Source organism: Arabidopsis lyrata, assembly GCF_000004255.2.
Source record: "Arabidopsis lyrata subsp. lyrata unplaced genomic scaffold ARALYscaffold_1, whole genome shotgun sequence".
Taxonomy (NCBI): Eukaryota; Viridiplantae; Streptophyta; class Magnoliopsida; order Brassicales; family Brassicaceae; genus Arabidopsis; species Arabidopsis lyrata.
In genome coordinates, this window is record NW_003302555.1 from 31,459,369 (window position 1) to 31,475,067 (window position 15,699).

General features: G+C 34.4%; 2 protein-coding genes across 3 annotated transcripts; both read left to right on the top strand.

Moving 5' to 3' along the window:
• The first annotated feature begins 7,136 nt into the window (after positions 1-7,136).
• LOC9330682 (F-box protein At1g55000) lies at positions 7,137-9,394 on the top strand. 2 transcript variants are annotated; one of them, XM_021012324.1, is made up of 3 exons: positions 7,137-8,376; positions 8,599-9,019; positions 9,100-9,394. In XM_021012324.1, exons 1-2 carry the CDS (start codon positions 8,095-8,097, stop codon positions 8,980-8,982), a joined length of 666 nt encoding a protein of 221 aa, XP_020867983.1. In that variant the 5' UTR covers positions 7,137-8,094; the 3' UTR covers positions 8,983-9,019; positions 9,100-9,394. The 2 variants fall into 2 exon arrangements, with proteins under 2 accessions (XP_020867983.1, XP_020867982.1); XM_021012323.1 differs by having other exon boundaries at positions 9,113-9,394.
• A 436-nt stretch (positions 9,395-9,830) lies between these two features.
• Positions 9,831-10,845, top strand: LOC9327995 (defensin-like protein 18). The gene is made up of 2 exons (XM_002891887.2): positions 9,831-10,464; positions 10,539-10,845. Exons 1-2 carry the CDS (start codon positions 10,401-10,403, stop codon positions 10,715-10,717), a joined length of 243 nt encoding a protein of 80 aa, XP_002891933.1. The 5' UTR covers positions 9,831-10,400; the 3' UTR covers positions 10,718-10,845.
• Positions 10,846-15,699: the final 4,854 nt, after the last annotated feature.

Consider the following 15,699-nt stretch of genomic DNA (forward strand, 5'->3'; position numbering starts at 1 on the left):
TGAGACAAATGCACCCTGTGTATTAGAGATAAGCTTTGGGAGAATCCGCTTCAACCTTGTGGACAAGATTTTAGAGATTATCTTGTATAAAACAGAACAAAGACTAATTGGTCTCAAATCAGTCATGCGATTTGGATTTTGCGTCTTTGGGATTAAACAAAGCTGAGTAAAATTAGAGGAGCTTTTCCTCCCACAAGATATAGCTCAAATAACGACAATGGTACCAACTCAAGTTTTGGAGGATGATTATGTTTGGGCTTTCAATAATAATGGGGATTATTCAGTGAAAAGTGGTTATTGGTTCATCACCAATCACCCTCTTCTTCCTCCAATTGAGCATATTGCACAAAATGCAGAGATTAATATGCTTAAAAGGAGAATATGGAATCTAAAAACTGAGCCAAAAATCAAGTTTTTCTGTTGGCGTGCTCTTTCTGGTGCTTTGGCTGTGGCGGAACGTTTAAACACACGGGCAGTGGCGGATCTAGAACCGGATTTTATTGGGGTCAAGAGAGATTTAAAGATTTGTTGTTGGGGTCAACTAGAAGATTTTTAACCATTTGATCTAATTTCTTAGTTAATTTGTATAACAAAATTTTAAATTATGAAAGTTTATTGGGGTCAATTGACCCCACTAACTTGTATGTAGCTCCGCCCCTGCACACGGGGAATTCAACTTGACACAAATTGCCAAATTTGTGGTACAGCTACGGAAACGATTTGTCATGTTCTGTTCTCTTGTGCCGTCTCAAGACGTATATTAGGCTTAGCACTAGTTCCAGCTCCGGACCAAGGTTTTTCTTCGACATCCTTGCTAACAAATTTCTCTCATCTGTTGAACGTAATCGAGGACAAGCATATACCAGAGCAAACTCGAATATCAATTCCATGGGTTTTATGGGCAATTTGGAAGAATCGTAATCGTACGATCTTCGAAAGAAAGGTATGGAACTTTCAAGCTTTAGTTCAAAAAGCGTATGAAGACGCAATGCATTGGACAATGGTGAATACGCAGCCTTCAAGAGTTTTCTCTCGGCAATCAACTCCAATTTGGATGGAGAAAAAATGGAGGAAACCCCAAACAGGTATTCTTAAATGCAATCTGAATTCTTCTTGGATAAGTAAACAATCAATGTGTGGAGGAGCTTGGATTGTTAGAGATCATCTAGGGCAAGCTAAACATCATGCAAGAGACGCGTTTACGCCAATTAGAGATCGAACAGGGGCTGAGCTGCGGTGCATTTTATGGTCTTTGAAAGCTTTGCAAGATATTCACGTCTCTAAGGTGATAATGGAGTTGGACTATCCAGCCGCCGTTAACGCCGTTTTGCAGCCGTCCAAATGGCCTTTCTAAAGAAATTGGCTAACACAAATCCATGAGGTTGCTGATGCATTTGAATCTTGTACATTCCGTCACATTGCCATAAACGCAAATCTGATCGCGCGATCTATTTCTCGGAGTGTGATTCGAGACAAAAGGTTTCAGTCTTACATAGCACTTGGAGAGCCTTCATGGCTTCACAATCAAGTGTTTGAGGAGAGCAAAGCTTAAAGTTTTTGTAGTTTCTGTCTTTTTGTTTATGTCTCTGTTTTAATTTGGCTTTTGGGTTTAACTCTATACTTTGTTACTCTTTCTACTTAATAATTATCAGATGACAAAAAAAAAAAAAAAACCCAATAATTTTATTAATATATTTATAAATTAATTTATATTCATTCATGTAATGATGTAATTACAATTTAAAAATATACTAGATCATGACCCGCACGTACGTGCAGGGTTTCATATTTTAAAATTTGTTTAACAAAATTTAATTTAATATAGATTATTTTGTTGTTTCATGATATATATTTTAGTGTATTAGATCTGGATTCACGTACGTGTATAAATATTTTTATAGAAATTGTTATATAGATTTTAAAAATATAAAATATTTTGTTGTATTAGTGAACTTCGTAATAATATAAATATTATAAAGTTAGAGTAATGAACAAAAAATTCAGTTGCGTTAATGCATAATTATATTTTAAGATCCGGACTAATTTAGTTGCAAAAGTTAAATGGTGTTACATTTTTATTTTCTTAACTAATCAAAACAGTTCTAACAGTTTGATTACATATGTTAATAGGATATGAATTCGGTTTTAGTTTGGGTTATTTCATGGATATTAGCAAGACGTAACTATTTTGGAACATGAAACATATCACGTCCGGTATTTGTCATAAATTCTTTGTCCCATAACCTGTCACGTACACGTAAAATAAAAATATTACTGTCTCATATCTGTCATAAATAGAGTATGTGTAACTGGAAACGTATGTACATAGTTATGTGTGTAAACAAATTTATTTTATATAGTGCTTATAACCCGAACTCATACCAGTTGGATATTTAGTTCGATTTTTAATATATGTTCCCCTTCCACCTTTAAATACCATACAATATTACAATATATGTACTGTGAGTTTTGCGGATTAATATGTATGCTGTTAAAGTTATAAATATATTTTAACAAATTTATTAATGTTTCTAGCTAAATTTTGCATATTTTTCTTTTCATTGTTTAATCATAATTAATTCAATTTTTTTGAAATAAAATTAAAATTTGAGATATATCTATAAAAGGGATATGCTATTGCTGTATAATTTGTTTTGAATGCAACATATAAAATTAGTTCACATTATTTCGAAAACTGTGTGCAATATATTATGGATTGGTTTCTGGTTGAGAAGAAAAAAAAGAAAACACAAAATATTTCGAAATTAATATGTACAATCTATTATTTAGATATTTTCGAAACTTGCTCTAAATGAATGCCCAATATCGTTTTTTTAGAAATTGTGAAATAAAATTTTGTTTTATATTTCAAAATTTGTGAAAATATTATAACAAAACTGAGTCTTAAATATTTGTATTTAATACTTTTACGAAATTTCAAATTCAATCTTGGAATCCTCCATTGATAAAAAATTTTAAACTATAGTGTTTTTAATTTTGAATTAAAATGGTATTTTTTTTTTGATATAGAATAGTTTATTAGGATTGGTTTAGATAAAATTTTAGTTGGATATCAAATCTTAATTTTTCAATTCTCATTGGTTAACAACTTTTTAGAAAAAAAGTTTAAATTTTTGTCCATAATTAATAAGAGAGAGAAAATGAGTATAATTTTTTTGGAAACTAGTAATTACTTTAGAGAATTTTATTATTTTTTATTTAAATATATTATTTTGTGATTACTATTGTATTTTTAATGAATTTATTTAAAAACTAAAACTAATGGTATTTTTGTAATACTTTACACTTTATAAGGTTATTTATGTTTGAGTGTTTCCAATTAATAGTATAGATTTTATAATATAAAATGTGTCTCGTGGACGAGAAATCATCTCATAACTCCCTTTTGGGAAACACCAAACCTCTTATATCCCTTTTTTGTCTACATATCCCCTTCTCAATTAATGAAATGTGGCTTGACCATTTTACCCTCTCTTTATTTATTAGTATTGTAATAGATTTATTTGAATTTTAATTTAAAAAAAAAAAATCGAAACCTAGAAAAAAAAAAACAACGGTAGCTCTCTTCTCGAGCTTGAGCTCCACCTCCGGCGAGCTGCATTGTTGCCGTTTCTTCCGTTCTGGCGAGCTTCCGGCGAGCTACAGGTTAGTTCTTTTTGCTGCATAGAGCTTGAAATAGAAGCTTAGGATTTAAACAATGAGATTCAGTTCAATTAGATTTGGGTAATTGTGTTTGGGTATGCACATTGGAAGTTTATGCATAATTTCTGGGTCGAATAGGTCTGTAAATGGGTAAGAAATGGATTACATCAACTGAATCATAGTGAATTGTAGTTTTGAACCCGAAACCATTCGATTTGAGTTATTGTCGCGAAAGTACAACTGGTAGAACTGGGTAGAAATGTACCTGAATCTATTGAAAAATATATATGTAGTATTACTAGTTATACTAGTATTACCCAGATGTATGTAGTATGACTAGTTACACTAGTATTACCCATTTACATGTAGTATGACTAGTTACACTAGTATTACCCAGATGTATGTAGTATGACTAGTTACACTAGTGTTACCCATATATATGTAGTATCACCAGTTACACTAGTATTACCCATTTACATGTAGTATGACTAGTTATACTAGTATTACCCAGAATTGTAGTACAACTAGTACAACTAGTATAATTGACAGAGTTTTTGTATTGTTTTTGCAGGATACAATGATGGAGAACGTGAACATATATTTTAAATGCAAAGGTCGCATGTATAGCTTGATGATGAATACATCAGGGGGGAAAATAATTATCTCCATGTTAGAAGGTAGGATATGCACGAAGCTTGGATTAGATGAAAGTAAGGTTAAATTGTAAATGAGGTACAATGCAGTGCTGTTGGGACCAATTGAAGAGATTTACATTAGTGATGATGAGGACGTAAGTGTCTATATATCTTCAGGTGAAAATAACCGTAGATATGTTTTGAATGTGGACGTCATCACTCCACTAGAATTGCCCGAGCAACTGTCGAGAGCGGAGCTCCTCAATAAAAAGTTCTGTTGGTAAGAACTATGCAGAATTGGATTCAAATGAGGATGAAATGAGAGATAGTGCTGCCATCGTTTTGTGAGAATGCGATGAACAAGGAACATAACCAAATGAGGCAATAATGGAGGTTGATGATACTCAAGATCCTGAGGTTCGATCATGTGATGTATTCTCTGGTTTTGTAAAACTTGGTAAAACTTGGTTTCGTAATGGTACAACTATGTATGTCTTTGATTTCGTGTTTTTATGTATTCTCTGGTTTTGTAAAACTTGGTAAAACTTGGTTTCGTAATGGTACAACTATGTATGTCTTTGATTTTGTAAAACTTGGTTAAACTTGATTTGGTATAACTACGAAGAAATTAACAAATCTTTATAAATTCAAAATTATATCATAATGCTTGTTGTAATGAAATAGACAACTTAGTGTTACATAATCAAATTAGTGGTTTGTAATCACAATTTGGTAAATAAAATTTTCAAAAATCTTACACATTTGAACTTTCTACATGAAAGTTCTTATACTTTTAAGATGTCTTTCTTTTGAATATCCATGGTGAATGTCGAAAGTCTGAAAAATCAACATTTTACAAATATTATTGAATGAATATGTTTGGAATTTACCACATATACATAAAATCATGTGTACAACTAATAAAAATTAATATTAATCCAAGAATAACTAATTATATAGAAAAACCCCAAAAGTCCAACTGTGTGTAAGCGAGTACAACTTGTAAACTTGGAAAAACTGTGTATATTTGACGGCGCCATGTGTACAAATGACGGCGCCACGTGTACAAATGACGGCGCACACGTGAATAAAACAGGCCCCACGTGTCCCAAAATTGAAATTTTTCCATTTTTTTGGGTTTTCTCCCAAATTTGACGGCGCACATGTGTAAATTTGATTCACACATGTGTAAATTTGACAGTGCACATAGTTTTACCTAGTAATACCAGTAGTATAAATAAAAAAACAAAACCAACATAGTTTTACCTAGTATTACCAATTGTACAAATCTAAACAACAACCATAAGACAAAGATATAGTGAAGAAGGCATATCATACAACGCTCTTAGTAAATATGACTCCATGGACGTAGCATCTTATTCAGTCTTTGTGTGCCCAATAACAATGCTAGTTAAGAAGTAGAGGACTGTGTAAAAAAAAAAAAAAAAAGTCAAAATTTTCTCTCAAATGGCTGCACGGACATAGCAGCTTCTCAAGTCATTTCGAACATTCGATTTTGGGTAAGCTTTTAACATGGAGAGAGTTATCTTCTCCCCTGATGTCTTCATCATCAAGATATTCATGCAACCTTCGCATTTGAAATATATGATCACGTTCTCCCTCATTGTATCCTGCCAAAACAATACAAAAACTTTGTCAGTAATACTAGTTTTACTAGTTCTACTACATTTGTAGTAATACTAGTGTAACTTGTCATATTACATATATCTGGGTAATACTAGTGTAACTAGTCATACTACATATATCTGGGTAATACTAGTGTAACTAGTCATACTATATATATATATATATGGGTAATACTAGTGTAACTAGTCATAGTTATACCCTTGTATTACCAGTATTACTGATAATAGTAATACCCTTGTATTACCAGTATTACCCAATTCTACATGTATATCACACATAATAGTATTCTCTGTTCTACCAGTTTTACCAAGATACCTTAGTGTTTTCCTGTTCTACCAGTTTTACCCAGATATCCAAATAATGTTACCCTATTATACCAGCATTACCCAATTCAAATACTTACCATCTCCGCCGCATTTTTCACTCGATTTCCATTTGCTATCTCATCCTTGATACTCTCATCAGAGGAGGAGTCCAACAAGGTTGTACTACTACCACTAGTCTCTCCTCCGTCTTCGCCATTCCCTCGACCTTCTTCGTTCTCTTCTTCGTCATTCCCAGACTCTTCTTCCTCATTCTCTTCTTCATCTGCCTCGAGAACCGGACTTAACATCGGAACTTCTTCTTCAACTCCTTCTCCTCCCTCAATTGGCTTCTTTAACTCCGTCGGGGATGGCTGCAAACTCGTTGCTCCTCCATCTTCTTCCCTTACTTCTTTTCATCGATCCGGAGCATACGTTCCCCTCTTCCTCTTTCTCCCAGCCATAATCGACAACAAGGATTTCTCGAAGATAAAACGGAGATTTAAAGGGAGAGAATTGGCAAAGAAATCGAGAGATATATGAAGTTGAAATCGAGAAATCGTGGAGATAACGGTTGTCTCTTTTGAATTTCTTAACTATTGAAGACGAATTGAATGAGAATCCACGTCGTGGAAAGAGGAGAGAAAACGAAAACGCAGAAAACGGAGAGAAAATGGTCGTGAGAGAAGTTGGCTCGTTGAGAGGAGTTAGGGTTCGTGGGTTTTTGGGTTAGATCCAAAATCAGTTTGGTTGGGTGGATAAAACCCAGGTTTAATGTGTAGTTTTAGTATTTTGGCTAGGGTAATATTGTAACTTCCGGCATTTTCGATTTAAAATTAAATACAATTTTTATTCTGTTTTTAACGGGGAGATATAAGACATGCTCACTCGCTTTTCTCTCTCTTCTCTCTCTCGCATCATTTAGAGAGAGAAAGCTGAAACTTTTCTTGCTTTAGTCGGCCGGATTTTTCCGGTGACTACCCATGTCCAGCATCTTCTCAATCGTTTATGGAGATGGTTGGCTTATGTCTGGCAGCGATCGACTCATCTAGCGACGTTGGCCGGCTTTGCGTTTTCACCCCGCCGTAGATCGGGTTTCGTCTTCCGATCTCTTTAGTTTTGTTGTTGTTTTTCTTTCAATAATATCCATGGATCTGGTTTGGTGGAAAATTTTAGGTGCTCTGTTACTTAAAATTATTATTCTCCTGCTTGTTTCCATTGAAAATATGAGTTTGCATAAATCTATTTGGAGATGACGTTTTAGATTAAAGAATCGAAGAATCTTCCGATGCATATTCTGATTTCCTTAAGCTGTTAGATTATCATGGAGTTTCGTTTGGATTCGGTGATAACCAGAAATTTCGTTTGATGTATCTTGACGACAATTTCTCACCGGAACGATGCTCACGGCGAAGGTTGATATCGGAAAACTTCTGTTTACTCATCCTACACGTGTTGTGGCTATGTCCACTAGATGACACGAGGGTTTGGATTGAGTCCAATGTCAAAATCTCTTTTATTCTAAGCGGTTGTTTAATGGACTTTTGGGCCTTTTTGGCATCTGTAAACTTTTATGGGGCTATACGTTGTCCTTGTAATATGTGGAATGATAAATCAATACTCTTGAGACAAAAAAAAAACGGGGAGATATGGGGTTAGAGTTTGTCAAAAGGGGACTCGCCAGACGATTTCTCCTCGTGGACGTCATCTAGTTTGCTTATATTAAAAAGCCTGTGGATGAGCTTCTTCTGCGGCGATCAAAAACGCCGTCGACAATAATCTCACCGGCGCCACCAACACCGCCGATCTATCAACCAAACACAATCTCGCCGTTATATTCTCTCTCCATGGCGCTTTCATGCCGTGACACACTTATCCTCATCTTCCAGAAGCTAACCGTCGCCGATCTAGCTCGTGCGAGCTGCGTCTGCAAGGTTTGGAACTCTGTAGCCACAGAAGACGATCTAGTGGTATCGGCTTTCACGGCGCCATGGCGGATCAAAGAACTTGTTGGAAGACCAGCTTCTGCTTCGTTCTGGAGAGATAACGGAATCTGGAAATTTGCTATTTCTCATCGGATTCTTCGTGGTGATAGTGTGACTAGCCTCGCCGTCAAATACTCTGTTCAGGTCACAATTGATTGTCTCTTTCGATTCTTCGATTAATTTGGAATTGGTATTTTTTTGTTAAATTCAGCTATGAATTTGGATTTTGAGTGAATTAAGAAAACATATTAGATTGTTTAAAACTATAGAGTCAGAAACCTAAGAATCTATATTGATCCTGAAGCTAAATTCATGAAACAAAAATTCATGAGCTTAACTTCAATCTAAGTTCTATGGACAATGTAGGTTATGGACATAAAGCGGCTAAACAACATGATGAGTGACCATGGGATTTACTCAAGAGACAGACTGCTTATCCCGATAAGCAATCCCGGAATTCTCGCAAACGCTACGTGCTACGTAGAGCTAGACAAATATGCCAAACGGGAAGTTGCCGTGCTTTACCTCGAAGGTGCGCCGAAGAGAGAACAACCTGTACCTGGTATGAATCAACCATCCAACTTATCAGCCGATGGAAAGCGAAGGCTGATTGAATCTCTAAGGAGAAGCATGCAAGTGGATGATGGAACCGCTCTATACTACTTGGCTATCGCGGAAGGGGATCCTAGATCCGCATTGTCCGAGTTCTCGGCTGATCTCAGGTGGGAGAGGCAGGCTGGTCTCAACTAGGCCCGGCAAAGTAGGCTCTCGGATTGCTGATTTAAAGGTAAGTGGGTGTTTATATATGTATATGACATACCGCGCCATTTTTTAGTAAATCAAGATTTTCTGATTGTTATAGATTAGTCATGAATTTCAGGTTTCAAGTATACCTATCAGGAGTATGATTCAGGAATCAGAATGTAATTAGCTCCAGTATATAAGACTTATGGGGTGTGATTTATCGGTTTCCAATTCGAGCCGATATTGATATATGTAAATCCTTGCAAAGTTTTATCTTCCTGTGGTTCTTGTTGTTCATTTGGTGGTTTGAAATATTGCTGTCTTCTGGTAAGAAATATACATTAAACCCTGTTAAGTATAAGTATACTTATGACTTCTCAAAGTCTCGCATAATAAAATCTACAAAGTTCTTTATTTACGGTCATGGTGTGATTAATGTTATTTGTTACTATTGATTTAGTTTTTGAGTTGTGAATTTCTCTACATTGATTCTTGTGTGAATCATTGTCATTTCTGGTTATTATACACGAACAATTATTAGTCGAAATAACAGAGCATTTAAGATAGAGCTAAGTTTCAGTTTTACGGGCCATTCTGTTGGAGTTAGTCTTTCAAAATTAATGAATATAATCCTGCTCACTAGAAGGGAAAAACCCATAAAATAATAGATCAACTAATATATATGTATCATTATAAAATTAAGAAAAACCAGAACATGATAAAATTTCAAATTAAAAAGAAAGTTTTATTTTATTGCAAATTTAAACGGAAATAAAAAGTGATATGAGCCTCAGCCCTTGCCACAGATCTAGTGTAGTAAGCCGTTGTTTAATTTAAACCTTAAGAACAGACAAGGCTATAGCAAAGCTTCCTTTAACCCAAGCTTTTTTTAGAGAATTAGGTTAATGGTTGGAAGTTGTTTTCTTATTAAGACCTTATATAGGCCACGATACATTGTGTAAAAAGTAAATATCAAAACCTAATGTGAAAAAACTCTCAAAATCGTAAAAAGACCAAAACACCAAATTAGAAAGTCAATTCTCACATGTGACTATCCATCCTCTTCAATGATACCATATACCAACATGTATCAAAAAGATGAAGAACATGGAGAGAGGGAATCATGTTCATTTGCTAAGACCAGCTTGATTATTATATCGCTAGATCATATGTCGATCCATCTACTTGCCATGTTAATCTAAAATAAGTCAACTAAACCAGCCCCCCTAGTGAACATTGTAGTACTAGGTCAAGCCAAACCAGTCACTTAGGTTAGATCAGGCAACATTATAGATAGGTATCAACTATAATTAGCTACTTGTCTAATTGGTGACAAACTCACCGCACCATCATTTTATTATAAATAGAGGTTTGATATTACGCTAATTACAACAAATACATTGATATCTAAGTAAGTAATACTCATGGCTAAGTTTTCTACCACCATTACCCTTATCTTGGCTGCTCTTGTTCTCTTTGCTGATTTAGGTGAGTAATAGAAAATGTGTTCAAGATTTTCCTTTCATCTATGTTAATAATTAACCTTTCATATATATACGCAGAAGCACCGGTAATTGTGAAAGCAGAGCTTTGCAAAAGGGAAAGTGAGACATGGTCAGGACGTTGTGTAAACGATTATCAGTGTAGAGATCATTGCATTAACAATGATAGAGGAAATGATGGATATTGCGCTGGTGGCTACCCATGGTACAGAGGATGTTTCTGTTTCTTCTCTTGCTAATATACCAAAAGCTCTTTGTTGCTCGTGTGTTTGTTTTACATAAAATAAGTCTGTTCCACTCCATGGAGTCACCTTAATTATGACATGCATGTATGTTTCAGCACTCGAATAAAGCTTAGTTACTTAAATCCTTTTTTTCAAAAAAAAAATATGCATTCAATTATGAGTCCTTAACTATTTAAATCCTTATATATATATAGTAGTTTCTAATATTCATTTTTTCTGTCTTGCTTGTTGTTTGGTTAATCGATCCAAAAGTTTATAAGAGTAGAAAATAGAAGATGGCCATGATAATGAGTATTTTGGTTGTTAGAATCATTAACACTGAATAAAAAAAGAAGAAGATGGTTATCTCGTTCTGGTGAACAAATAAAAAAGTACACAAATTACCTTCGATATTTTGTTTTGTTGCGGAGACAAATTTTTAAGATTACACTAGGTACTATGTGCGGATAAAATGATTATTAAGTAAATACATTTTAGTTAATTACAAATTTATTGTACTATTATCTGGAATATGGAATCTGTATTACGAAACATGTTATATATAAGTTTTTAATTTATTCAACGATTTTTCGTATTGGAATTCGCTTTACTCATAAAATTGATTGAAAACAACAACTTTTTTTCGAACGTAAATAACAAACCATTATATACATCTTTGTAATGAATTGATGAAGATGCGTGATCCGCCTTAGACCTAAAAAGGAAAGAAAGAAAACTGACTCCCATTTAAACCGAGTTAGATGTAATTCTTTTTTTTATTTAGTTATGTGAAAATATGTATATATCTCATTAATGTCAAAATCTGTAAATATTCTAATAAATGATGGAGAATTAATTAAATATGCTAAGAATCTCTTTGATAGTATCAGCATAACATTTTCGTTAATAACACATGAAGATAAAAAAAAAATTAAGTGTTTCTCAATTAATATATAATTAAGGGATATCCCAGAAGATGAAAATGAGCAAGCTATGATTAAGAGGTTTTCTATCAATTACTATTTCCTCAAGGTCCAAAAACCACAATCTAATGGTTATCGTTTATAGCACTTAAGGGTCGAATCCACAGAGAACTAGAGATCTAAGACACTAAGAATACACAAAATTTCTTAATCTAAGCAAATATAGGATTGGTTTTAAACTAACAACCTAAGTGAAATAAAAACAAAAGGAACTAAAATGCAAATGAAATAAACAAACCAAGTGTCTAAGCTAAGCAATAACCCATAAACATAAAGCAATAGCAAAATAAATGATAAAGATGCAATTTATAAAAGTCAACAAAAAGTCAACAAAAAAAAACTTGTGAAGGTGTTTTGGTTTTTGAATACATGGTCCGAAAGCATCTTGGTACAATCTCCACCAATGAAATGAGCATTGATGAACCGAGGAAGGTACTCTTTGAGGAGATTATGATGAAAAAGTTTAGGGGATGGTACTACGATGAATATGATCCGGGTGATACATGGATTCATCTCACTCTATTCCATAGATTCCTCAAGCTTCTTTCATTACTAGAGGTACCACTCCAAATCCTTGTACATAGTTTTATTTTTCTCATCTTTTGCATTCTCTATTTCGTTAGTCTTTTTCTCATATTTTTCTTCACACCGAGACGGTACCAAGATGTGGGCAAATCTATAGTTTCATTGGTGGAGATTGTACCAAGATGCTTTCGGACCATGTATTCAAAAACCAAAACACCTTCACAAGCTTCTTTTTTTGGGCAAATCTATAGTTTCATTAAAAATTAAGCTTTCGATCAGAGAAATAATAGTTTATAAATATAATATAATTAAACTATTGTCTATAAATATTTAAAAAAAATGTTGATGTTGCCTATCCTACAAGAAGCTGATTTAATTTATGTAAGAAAATAAATAATAAATAATTAATTTAAATAGTAGAAATTCTAAGTAAAAATTGTAAAATTAAGAAAAGAAAAATAAATTAATATTTATAAAAAAATCTTACTCTTAAGGTTAAAAGTGTTGGGTTTTTTTTTTTTTTGTCAACCACACATTTATTAAAATACTCCTTGATCGGTTGCCCAATTAGGAGGAGAAACGTTTACAAAAGTAGCTTCAGAAAATAAAAGTCTAGAAGAGCGGGCTAAGCAGTCCGTTTGTAAATTACAAGAACGAGAAATAAGGGAGAGTGAAAAAGAGGGAATGGAACCACGGAGCAAACCAAACTCTTCTAGTAGGTTGGAGAAAGCTGGCCATTCATCAGGTGACTGTACCATCGAGACCAATTCTGAACAGTCTGTTTCAAACGCCTGACAATCAATCCTTCTTGAAAGGATATTCTTCATAACCCAAATTAAAGCTTCCATCTCCGAGTGAAGGGGAGAGGGTGATCACCTAAGGCATTTAGCACCAAGTAGTATAGTTTGAGCGGTCCTCTGAAAACACCATCATCCTAAACCCATAGTTGGATCCGAAGATTTCCATGAACCATCAATCCGATATCGTAATGAATGGGTTGGGGGTTCTAATATTTCCGTTAAGGTATTATTTTCGATCGATTCCACTTGAGCTTCTTCCCACAGCAATTTCTCACTCAAATCATGATTTAAAATATTTGTGGGGTATGATTGTATTCTTTTAAAAACTTTTTTATTCCTATCTTTCCATATGAACCACAAAATCCAAGCAAAACAATTTGTTTCCCCCCCCCCCATCTTGAAGAGATGGTAACCTCCAATAAAGATAATCTAGATTTGAAAGTTCCGAACTTAGAGGAAAGCAACCTGGGACCATGGGCACCGGGGATAATTCCCATATTTCCTGAGAATGGGAGCACTCAAATAAAGCATGATTTATCGTCTCTTCTGCCAACTCACATCTTTTACAGATGGTATCACAGTTAATCCCTCGTTGTACTAGTTTTGAGGTAACTGCCAAAGATCCTGTAGCTATTTGCCATAAGAAATGTTTTATTTTCGGAGGAGCTTTGACTTTCCAAGCTTGTGCTTGTAAATTTTTAAAATTTGGTCCCCATTCTACCGTCTCTACCATCTTTTGAGCAAGTCGATATCCAGACTTTACTGTATATCTCCCTGACTTTGTATAATGCCAAATAAGCCTATCTGGTCTATAAAAAAATACAATTTTTTCTTTCATTAGCTACAGGCCTATAGCTAACTGTAGATTTGGTTGCAGTACCACAAACTTTGGGGAACACCACATGAGATATGGTGACATTCAAAAAGTTTACACTCAGCTTCATACGTTTGGAATGCTTAAATGGATCAACATCTGTCATGCTACGCATTTTTAGAAGAAGTGAGAATTATTTATGTCGCAATCTAATAGTAAAGAAAATACATATGTAAAACCATAAGTTCTCTTAATCATAATTTATAAACGGGTTAGATGTAAAACCATAATTTCTACGACAAGCCAATTGATAATTATATTGTAAGGATAAATTAAGAATGAAAATCATGTACAAAATACCAAATTGAATAGATGAATATAAATAGTAGAGGTGAGACATCACATCTCTTTTCTTAAATCTTTAAGCATCACTATTGTAATAGTTTCGTAGCAATAAGATTTCCAGGAAACAACAACTTCTTCTTTTGATTCGACACTAATGATGTATTGCACATCTCAATACTCAATGACTGTAATAACAGAACAAGGGTATTAGAGTGATATGGACCGGTCTATCGCTGGTCTACTTTGGTTATCTACATCTCGGTTTAATGTTAATACTATATAAGCTTAATTCATCATTAGTGTATAGTTGAAGCTTTGTAACAACATTTTTGGATAATAATGAAAGTTTGTTAAGTATCCGTTAAGCTCTTCTTCGTTCTTGTGATTCCGATGATCGGAATTTAATATGGTATCTGAGCCCATGCCCAATTCCGATTGTGGACCACCCGTGGATGTCCAGTCCCACAAACTTCACGCTTCAGATGTCCAGTCCTGAACGTGAGGGGGGTGTATTAGAATATTGTCCCACATCGGTAGGGTTTGTGATTCTTGGGCAATATATATGTGTTGTGGCAATCCTCCTCCCTTGAGCTAGCTTTTGGGTGTGAGTTAGGCCCACACTAATATGGTATCAGAGCAAATCGTCTTCTTCCGCAATTGTTTCTTCGCCGGAGATGAGCTTTTCCGATTTATTCTTAGCTTCAATTGATCTTTGATTTCGTCTTTGTTTTGTTCGCGATTTGCGATTTCTTCTTTTGATTCACCGGAATTTTATCTTCCGTTATGTTTCTTTCAATTTCTCTTTTGTTGACCTTCAGTGGTTACGATCTTTTGCTTTCTTTACTCAAATTCTTCACACTTTTCTTGTTCTTAAACTGAGAATGGGATCTTATGTACCTCCACCTATTCCGGTGAATCGTCCGCCGTTAAATGGCACCGATCAGCAACAACGTTATCCAGCGGATCAATATGATAATCCCTATTATCTACACAGTGCAGATCATGCAGATTTGTTCTTGTTTCTAATCGTTTATCGAATTCTTCTGATTTTCCTTCTTGGCGTCGTTCTGTTTTGATGGCATTGAATGTTCGGAATAAATTGGGATTTATCAATGGTGTGATTGTTAAACCTCCGATTGATCATCGTGATTATGGTGCTTGGTCACGTTGCAATGATATTGTTTCCACATGGTTGATGAATTCTGTTGATAAGAAGATTGGTCAGAGTTTACTCTTTATGCCAACTGCAGAAGGTATTTGGAACAATTTGTTAACTCGTTTTAAGCAGGATGATGCTCCAAAAATATTTTATATTGAACAGAAGTTGAGTAAGATTGAACAAGGAGCTATGGATGTCTCTACTTATTATACAGCCTTATTTACTTTGTGGGAAGAACACAAGAATTATGTAGAGCTTCCTGTGTAAACTTGTGGTCATTGTGAATGTGATGCAGCTATGAAATGGGAGAGAATGCAACAGAAGAGTAGGGTGATTAAGTTTCTTATGGGGTTAAATTAGAGTTATGATCA